The sequence below is a fragment of the Azolla caroliniana genome, unplaced genomic scaffold, assembly GCF_043228905.1.
Source record: "Azolla caroliniana isolate FFs.n. ecotype wild unplaced genomic scaffold, voAzoCaro1.0.p SCAF_1309, whole genome shotgun sequence".
In the NCBI taxonomy this organism is placed as follows: Eukaryota; Viridiplantae; Streptophyta; class Polypodiopsida; order Salviniales; family Salviniaceae; genus Azolla; species Azolla caroliniana.
This window is the reverse complement of record NW_028231744.1, coordinates 1-9,961: the sequence shown is the minus strand read 5'-3', so window position 1 is coordinate 9,961 and position 9,961 is coordinate 1. Positions and strand designations below refer to the sequence as shown.

At 35.5% G+C, this 9,961-nt stretch overlaps 1 protein-coding gene and 1 pseudogene across 4 annotated transcripts; one reads left to right on the top strand and one right to left on the bottom strand.

Moving 5' to 3' along the window:
- Positions 1 to 1,065: 1,065 nt before the first annotated feature.
- On the top strand, positions 1,066 to 6,128 carry LOC147847244 (uncharacterized). 3 transcript variants are annotated; one of them, XM_087339401.1, is made up of 12 exons: positions 1,066 to 1,274; positions 2,126 to 2,210; positions 2,428 to 2,479; positions 2,665 to 2,685; positions 2,812 to 2,865; positions 3,283 to 3,330; positions 4,362 to 4,424; positions 4,562 to 4,627; positions 4,968 to 5,006; positions 5,095 to 5,217; positions 5,385 to 5,477; positions 5,622 to 6,128. In XM_087339401.1, exons 1-12 carry the CDS (start codon positions 1,172 to 1,174, stop codon positions 5,784 to 5,786), a joined length of 912 nt encoding a protein of 303 aa, XP_087195527.1. In that variant the 5' UTR covers positions 1,066 to 1,171; the 3' UTR covers positions 5,787 to 6,128. The 3 variants fall into 3 exon arrangements, with proteins under 3 accessions (XP_087195527.1, XP_087195528.1, XP_087195526.1); XM_087339402.1 differs by lacking the exon at positions 2,665 to 2,685 and having other exon boundaries at positions 1,068 to 1,274; XM_087339400.1 differs by lacking the exon at positions 2,665 to 2,685 and having other exon boundaries at positions 1,068 to 1,274; positions 2,428 to 2,500.
- A 2,844-nt stretch (positions 6,129 to 8,972) lies between these two features.
- LOC147847243 (protein LURP-one-related 15 pseudogene) lies at positions 8,973 to 9,920 on the bottom strand (annotated as a pseudogene). Its single transcript, XR_015532356.1, has 2 exons — positions 9,699 to 9,920; positions 8,973 to 9,382 (listed from the first exon to the last, which is right to left on the bottom strand). The product of XR_015532356.1 is annotated as a protein LURP-one-related 15 pseudogene (transcript).
- Positions 9,921 to 9,961: the final 41 nt, after the last annotated feature.

The following is a 9,961-nucleotide window of genomic DNA, read 5'->3' as shown; positions in this document are numbered from 1 at the left end:
AACTTGTATAGGAGGTATAATTCCATGATTGCATTTGACGAAACCCCTATATTGGTATCCCATAAGATCATATCTCGTTAACTTGAGAGGTATATGTACAAAGGGATGCTTGATTGATTTGCACCATGCGAAGCTCCCTCGCTTTCTTAACAACTTTCTTCTTGATGTTCGAGTTGCACACTTGTCGATACCCACGATAGAGGAGCACTATCAAACAGTGATATTCATTTGTTTTACAAGTTTCAACAGCTTATCAACGCACTACATGAAGGACCTCCATGTCATACTGCTCCTCTTGCCATATAGACATTGATTAGGAAACACTACACACACTTATCTGTGTGAGTGGTCACTCAAGTTGCCATAAGAATGGGCCTTTGAGGATGTTCTTTATACAAACATTCGTTCTCCAAATTTTTGTTGGGGTATGTTGAAACATAGAGTCCTCGGGTACATACATGGTTTGTACATATGGTTCAGGTAAGACGAGGCATCTCATTGTGATATCCTCGTGCTTTATACTCGCATCCTATATACCTCATATACTCCAACCTTTTAAAAAAACCATACGACAGATGGCCATAATCACCTACTTCACACCATTAACCACCATTCCAATAATAGTAGTCAATGGGGTCAATTGTCACTTGTGCACCAAGACTGATATATCCCATGTGGCCGTGTTCAAAATTCTACCATATGGAATATATATTTTCATATAAAAAATACTTCTATACGAGGGATAAACAACACCATTGCAATGAAGTCCATATAATGATTTCCTTTTCCTTAGCCTCCTAGATGAAATGTTGGTTGGGTTGAGCCATGAGCTTTTCTTGATCACACATAGTAATGTTTTTTTTGCCTACAAACCAAACAATGAAAAGGAGCAAATTACATGAATTATTTCATTTTCCTTATCTTCCTATAGCAATGGGCCCGGTTTCGGCTCAAACCGAAACGAACCGTTAAGCCATGGTATATACATAAATACCAAAGTCTTTCCAGCAGGATCAGACGTCGTCAATGGCGATCCGGATATTCCTCCCTCTGATTCTCTGCTGCTAACTGCGGATTCTCTGCTGCACCCCTCCCTCCCTCTCTGCCTGCTTGGCTGCTTCCGATTCTCGTTCTGCTGTTTCCTGGTTCTCGATTTCGTCTCATTGCAATCATGGCCTATCAGAAGACTCTGACAATCTCCATCGCCATTGCAGTCGCGGTAGCATCTTCCTCCGTGCTCTTCGTAGAATCATTGCCCTTCGTCTTCCTCCACGGTAACTCTTATCGCAACAACTCGCCTCTCTCACCTATATATGTATCATTCTCTGCTTGTCGTTCTTACTCGAGTTTATGAGTCGTCTTCTAATTTTTAAAACTCAGACAGTGCCACCACCACCACCACCTGTTACGGGCATGACCATCTAATATCCCGTGGTAAGAATTTACCGTAGTATTCTATACCACCACTAACAGTCCATTTCCCAAAATACTGCAGTCAAGTCATATGAAAAATTAGAAAAAGCGGCCATCTATGAAAATTTTAATACACTGGATGATGTTGTGATGTTAAGACCCTTTTAAACTTCGGCTTAGTTCTTTTCCCCTCCGATTCTAAGGAGAAAGTACAATGCCAAACACGATGCAATCTTAGTGCGATCCAATCTATAGTTATAGAGAGATCAAATCGTATTGGACTGTATCAAATTCTAATGGATAAACTCTACTATAATTAGAAAGAAAGAAATACATTCAAAGATAATTAGCAAGCAACATCGACCTTATCTCGGTTCTTGCTTAATTTAAAAGGGTTTTTTATTCTCTCGGGATTGCCAGTTGACTTATTTCCTGTTGGTGCGAATGTATGATTCCTGTTTTTTATATACATATATCTAAGAGGAAATTATATATACATATATCAAAGATCGAGTACATAACAAAATAGTATTGATTGCAAAACCTGTTTTAAATCTTTAAGAGATCAAACCATCAGGCCTATTCCTCTTCACAAAAAGAGAAATTTGTTAGATCAAAGTAACTATGGAAAAATTAAACGAGGTTTAATAACATGATATATCCTTCAAAGAAGAAAAGAAAGAAAAATAATCCTAATGCTATCGTGGCCCAGGGCTTGGAAGCCAATGCAACTACGAAGGGATGACATGGTTCACCGAAGTGTTGAGGAATCGTTCGGGGCAAGAAGGATTCTGCATGTAATGATTCCATTCATTGTGGTTTTTAGAACATTTTTTAGCTATTATCATCATCTTGCTTTCAAAATAAAGAGCTTTTCTTTTATGCTCTCTTAACCATACACACATACATACATATATATGTATGTACATGTATACAAGAATTACTTTGTCATTGCTTTAATAATGGATACTACAAGTCTGACCTGATTCATTTCTCTATGTGTAAATGATGTAGAGAGGTTGGAGATGGCAGCCATTCTTCATGGTTCACATCCATCACTGAACAAGTGAGTTTTATTGCACATTATGTTACATTCTGAGAGGGGATATTTATTCTGCAATTTCCAGTTCATTTGTATCTTATATCTATGAATGGAGTAGCTAGGTCACAAAATATGTTAATATGATCATCTTATTATACCTTGCATATCTATAGGCATCTTATTCTTCATGGTTTCTGATAATGACGCAGGTGGATTCTGTCTGTGAGGATGTAAAAAACCATTTTCTTGGGAGTAGAAAGAAATCCTTCACTGTGTAAAGGAGGATAATAATTTGTGTGTTTACTATAATGTCATAATATATGCATAGGTTATTTATTTATTTATTGGTGTGGCAGATTAAGTCTCTCTCACAACTTCAGGGTGGTTACAACTTAGTCGCCCTTTCACAGGTTAGTGATTTGACTAAATTTGGAGTCTTGCAAGGTTAACTGCACCATTCAAAGACTACCTTCATTCAGATTAGAAAAGGCAATTTGCTATATATTTTGTTTTTTCCTAGAAAGAAAGAGCATTTTGGAGCCTCTATAGCATGTGTATAGGATATATGCATTTAGTTTGGTCATTTGGTGCATTGATTCTCTGAATTTTTTTCATATTTAACACTTTCATTTTCTTATTTGATGTTTTCTATGGTTGTATTCATCCTTATTTCTTGTTATTTGTAACTCCACTATCACATGAGCTTAAAATGCATATGCACAAAGGCATCCATCTCATTTTCCGCGTCAACCACATTTTTGTAAGCTCCTTATCATGGAAGCATAAAATAAACATCTTTCCAAATTTTGAATGTAATTATTATACAGGGGAATGCAATAGGCCGTGGTGTTATTCAATGGTGTGATGGGCCACCTGTAAGTTGATATTGCTAGTACTTTTCTTGCCCTGCAATGATATTACATACATATAATTATCACACAAATTACATGTATCAAGTCCCATAATTTATGAACTGTAGGTTCATGACATCTATTTATCTATGCATTTGCTGCTTAATAAATGGATTTATTATGCTTCAGTGAGAGCATTTTAATCGATACATCATTATAGAAATGTCAGCATGTTGTTTTTCTGCATTCTACAGCGAATGAATCACAATTTTTGTGAGTTCATTGGAAACGAATCTTATGATGCCAAAGATTTTTTTTTATAACAAGCTTTTATCCTTGAATAATATAATGTTGAAGATCACATCTGTTAGTATACCATTAACAATCATCAACGGTTCGGTTTAACGGTTTCAACAGTCAGAAACCGCGGTTTAAACCGTTTAACGTTTTATTATTTTTTTAAAAACAATTTTCCAAAAATTGTTTTTAAACAATCTTTTCATTTTTAGAACTTATTCTCACATTTTAGGAACATCTTTAAAAATTTTAAAATTTTAAAAAATGAAAATTATAAATTTTAAAATTAAAAATTGACCTAAGTTGAAAGCCGAAACCGAACCACGAAACCGCGATTTTAATGGTTTGAAAAATGTTTAACGGTTTTGTGGTTCGGTTCGGTTCAGGTTTCAAAAATTCTAAACAGATCGGTTTTGACCCTCTCAAACCGAACCGAACCGTTGCCGATTGTTATATACCATGAGGTGATTGTAGAGACTGTGGACTGCTATTTACTACAGTCTGTAAATGATGAGATTTTGAGGCTCTTGATATGCATTTGCTAAATTAAATTCAAGAGAGCTTGGTTCAGGTCCTATGTGTTTGACTTGCTCATGTTGTTTATTGTAATAGGTATACAAGTAATGTACCACTCTATATTTCATGAAATATGCAATATGTTTAAAAAATAAACCTTACGTAGTATAATCTTTTGTTTTTCTGTATGACTGCATTGATTTTCTCTGATTTGTTTTAGCACATGGCATCCTCTATATTAGGTGAATAACATGATATCTATTGCTGGACCTCATGCGGGCACAGCATCTGTACCATGGTGTGGGGTAAGTCAGTCTTACAAACAAAAGACATCAAGGAAATGAATAGCAAATCGTTCCTTTATAATTTTATTGAAATTATCCTGGCAAAAAGCCGTAAAAATCACCAGAAGTCATTTCTTGATTGATGATGATGGTTATAGAGTGGGATCTGGTGTATAATTGCTGACTGGATTCTACAATTGGGAATCTACACTTCCTATGTACAGGTACTAAATTCATATTTACTACTGTATTCATACATTCTTATCATCACTACTCTTAATGAAAAACTCTGAAAATACCTGATCTCTTTCTTTATTTCCTCATATGTATGCCCTATAGTTTCTGCTATTTCCCCCAATGCCCTCGGTCAACCCCCAAAAGACAAGCTATATGTGCTATTTGAATAATTGCATGGTCAATGTATCCCCTTTTCCCTTTCAGTGATTCACCCAGGGCATTTGGAAAAATAATGGAAACTTAAGGGCAGAAAAATATCAATAACTTGAGGGCATTTGGGGGAAATAAAAAACAATCTAATTGAGCTATATGTATTTCATGATTCAGGAGCACCTTGGACCAGCTGGTTATGTGAAAATTCCAACGGTACACATTACTGTAGCTGTAACTAACTTTATGAAGTGCCAAAGAAAATATATCATTACTTAGTATCTTTTGTTTTGTTTTTATCAAGGATCTACAAGCTTATGAGAAAGGTTGCAAGTTTCTTCCTAGGCTGAATAATGAACTCGAGGATAATCGAAATGCAACTTACAAGGAGCGATTCAGTAGCTTGAATCAACTTGTCTTGATTATGGTAGGACTGTAAGATTCTCTATCTCTCTCTATATATGTATATGTGTATGTGTATATATATATGTAGAGAGAGAGAGAAAGAGAGAGAGAGAGAGATGACAAAATGTTTCAGATATTTTACAGTTGACACTGAATCTTTACATGATATTACTTGTTGAGCTTTTTCAGTTTGAAAATGACAAGGTGCTGATTCCTCCCCAAACTGCTTGGTTTGGTTACTATGCATCAAACAGCTTTAGCACCATCTTGGCTCCTAATGAGGTTTGCAAACAATATATTTCAAATATGAAGTGTTGATGTCATTGGTATATATATGCTTCCTTATGTTCATTTTGTGAGTAATACATATATACCTTACAAACTAATATAAGACTAGTTCAACATCATGCCTTGTATATAATGTAGACTGACCTATACAAAGATGATTGGATTGGTTTGAGAACCCTTGATGAGGCGGGGAAAGTGGCTTGGATCACATTGCCTCGTGGTCATCTTCAGATAAATGAGACAGAGATGAGGACATATATAGTGCCTTACTTGATGGATCCAAGTACAGATCTATCTAGCTAAACAAAAGGTGATCACAAACATCTCAATTTCAAAAGCATTCAATTAAGGTTGATTGCTTCCATTCCATTGAATGGATTTGCAAGGTTCTTATGTAAAGTATCTATCCTAAATTAATATATTGCATGAATTCTCATGCTATCAAAGAAATAATTTCTCAAGAATTGTTGATGGGAACGGGAAACAATCCATCATTACAATGCAATTGATCATTGTTGACAAGCTCCAAGATGAATTAGGTGCAACAATATTATGGGATTAACCTTTGTATCAATATTTCTACATATTATAGTTTTGCCAATATAAACTTTATTTACAATGCAATTGATCATTATTGACAAGCTCCGAGATGAATTGGGGCAACAATATTATGGAATTAACTTTTGTATCAATATCTACATATTATAGTTTTGCCAAGATAAACTTCAATACAAAAATTTAGAGATTGACATTTGTATCAATATGATCACCTTTCAATAATTTTTTAACTTGACTTTATGAAAGTGTTATCGATTGTAAAAGAAAGCAGGCTACCCACATTGTAGTAATGAAGTGACATTTCTGAGGGTTAATTGTATCAGTATGTCTACTACATATTATAGTTTTGCCAAGATAAACTTTGATACAAAAATTTAGGGATTGACATTTGTATCAATATGTTAATGTTTTCAATAATTTTTTAACTTAAATTAATGAAAGTATATCGATTGTAAAAGAAAGCAGGCTACCCACATTGTAGTAATGAAGTGACATTTCTGAGGGTTAATTGTATCAGTATGTCTACTACATATTATAGTTTTGCCAAGATAAACTTCGATACAAAAATTTAGGGATTGACATTTGTATCAATATGTTAATGTTTTCAATAATTTTTTAACTTAAATTAATGAAAGTATATCGATTGTAAAAGAAAGCAGGCTACCCACACTGTAGTAATGAAGTGACATTTTTGAGGGTTAATTGTATCAGTATGTCTACATATTATAGTTTTGCCAACATAAACTTCGATACAAAAATTTAGGGATTGACATTTGTATCAATATGTTAATGCTTTCAATAATTTTTAACTTAAATTAATGAAAGTATATCGATTGTAAAAGAAAGCAGGCTACCCACATTGTAGTAATGAAGTGACATTTCTGAGAAACCCAACTCATGATATATCTATATGAGAAACAATACTTGGAATAGTAAATCATTTCAGAAAAAAATTAGAATAAGGCATTGTAAGATGGCTCATACAATGGTTGGGATTTCCTATGTTGTCGTGATGTGTGGTGTGGCCAAAGGTATAAAGTGGGAAAATGGTGTGCTCACGTCTCAAAAGATATGTATATATAAAATATATATATACATTTACAGAGCCATAGACCTTGTACTATGGGTGTAGAGTTTGATTCTTTGGTAATGCGGTTCATATTAAGGACTATTTATTCCTTTTTCTTATTTGGCGAAAGATAGGGAATAAACGCATTTAATGCTGAGAAGAGGGCTTATTTCGGGTCGCACGTTTTGAGGTTTCGGGGGTGTTAGGAGGTCGCTCATTTAGAGTTTTGGGGTGTACCATTAGGGTTCAAGGTCACCCATGTTGTTTCTTGGAGCGTATTGTTAGGGGTTTTCTTCAATTCTTCTTCTTCTTCACACTTTGGGGTTTCTTTTTCTTCGTCTCCTCAACGCACTTGAGGTGTTAAGGTTTTATCTTCTTCTTCTTCGTGAGATTTTAGGGTTCTTGTTCTTCTTGTTCTCAAGCATACATTGAGACCGAATAATCTCCGGTGAGCGTCATTACATGTCGATGGAATCAAAGAAGGGGTTAGGCAAACTCGCACGCTGGTCGTTTTAAGGGAGGACGAAGTGGCACGAGAACACTACTCCGATTCAAGGTATCATAGTTGTTGGGAGGTAGTCGCGGTCTCAGTAGTCCACTTGACTCGCACCTTCACCGAAAACTCGATCAACTCCCCAACTTTTGTTCCATTTAAACTTAATGGTTATCTTCTAATTGTTCAATGTAAGCCTTTGAGTCTAAAGAGCCTCCGATTGTGGAGACTCTTTGAGTTTGAAAAGCCTTTGACTTTGGAGAGTCTTCAAGTCTGACGAGCTTTCCACTCTTTGGAGTGTTCGCGTCGCCTAACGTCCGCACCTTCCTAGTCCTTCCGTCTTCCCTGGTCCTGCTCGAGTAGCACACACAAGCACATTTACACGACAACGTGTCATTGGAGTTCGGAAGGATGCATACAATTTCAAACCCATTTTGGTTTTCAAAGGATTTCAAACAAAGTATAATTTCACATCAAATTTAAGAGGGTTCATATTCAAACCCAAGCTTGCTAAACTACACTTGAAGTGTTTCAATTTGAAGGCATCGTTAGAACAATATCACAAGGCTATTAATTAGGGTATAAGCATAATAAAACATGGGGGTCATCATTGAACAAACCCTTGGGAGGAGTGCACCTCTTGGTTCGGCTTGCATTAATGTTTTTGTAATAATTGATGGGCATCGAAAAGTTGTCCCAATGCATTAGGCCCATGCCTTGTAAGCTCTAAGTTGAGAGTTCAACAACTTACACAAATCACTATTGGTTTTCATAAGGGGTAACCTCAACTTATGGACGATGTGTGTGATAATATATAAATGGAGATAATGAGTAAATTCTGTACAGAGTATTTTGCACTCCATAGGATTCATGCTCTCTTAGACTATACCCATTAATTTTGGATTCAAATCCCCACTGTTTTACTAGATGGCAGGTATCTACATATGTATGCCAATATTTTTTATCCCCATCGCGTTTTCTTACTCTTGTACAACTAAGGTAAAATGTACCAAGGCCAATAAGCACTCTATGTTTCCCAATCAATTTTGGCAGAAAGAATTTGATACCATCAACAAAACTAGTTTCTGGGAATAAATGATTGGTAAATCTAATCGGAAGACAGGAAATAACGATGTTTGGACCCACTACTTTTGATGACAAGCATACTTTTGATTGAGCTCTCAAATTTATACTTATCTTAGCAAAAACCCTCATAAGAAATCATTGCTTTGATCAGTCCCACCTTTGATGTGAATCTCCTTTCCATTTATGGGAAATCTACGATTGGCTACAGATGCATTTTGCCATTTACAATATTATCAATTCTCATTAATTACTCAGAAAATGTCAATCGTACAATTTCACAGAATTTCACAACAACAGTCAATTGTTGTGTTGAGTTTATATATTGTACATGCAATCCGCAGATAGCAGAAGTAATAGGATTTTGGTAGGACATATTCAAGGATGAATATGTACAAAGAATGGGATTATATCATTACATTTCAGTTTCTTCTCACCTGATTGAAAAGAAAACTTTATTATGAAAAAAATTATATTACAAAGAGCCTTGTCCATACTGTGAATATGGGAGATGACCACGGCCGAAGAAAGAATTTCTCATCTAGAGCTTGAGCTTGAATGGTGGTCTTGTTCTCTATGAATTTCATCCATAATTACTATCAGTGTCACGACAAACGCATAGTCAACACCTGGATGTAAGACAATTGAAAAAGTGTTTTTTTTCAATTGCGAGTTTGTGTCGAATTGCCCTTTTACCTACCCAAAGAGACACCGAAAAACACAAAATTAATTTACCTCAAATGAATCTACCTGATTAACTAAATTAACACAACATATTTTAAGAATTAAAAACTTGCGTACAAAGTGAACACCCATCTGAAGGACAAACAGTGTGTGGGATGTATGCCTAATGCTATGTCTATGCCGACACATTATTTTGGGAGAATAATTTAAACAATGGTTGATTTCTAACTCTTTACTATCTAGAAAGCACATAGACTAGTATCAAAGTTCCTGAAGTAATTAAAACCATGTTGTTTCAAAAGGCAAGAGACGGTGTGCTGATTTTTACCTCAGCGATAATTTCAGATCCATGAAAGACCTTGCAATTCCTTTTCACATAGTTCCCCTTCACTTTGAATTGGGGTGTCTTCTCCTTCTGTGATGATGCCAAGAAAACATGAAAGGATTTCTTGAGCTGCAAATATGCGGACCTCTTTACACTGAAAAGTGCTTCCTCAGCCTTTGGCACCTCGCCGCGAAACACATCCCACCGGTTGTATAAGCTCCGTGCCTAACATCAAAAGAAAAGTATCTTATATGCTGAAAAGCAAA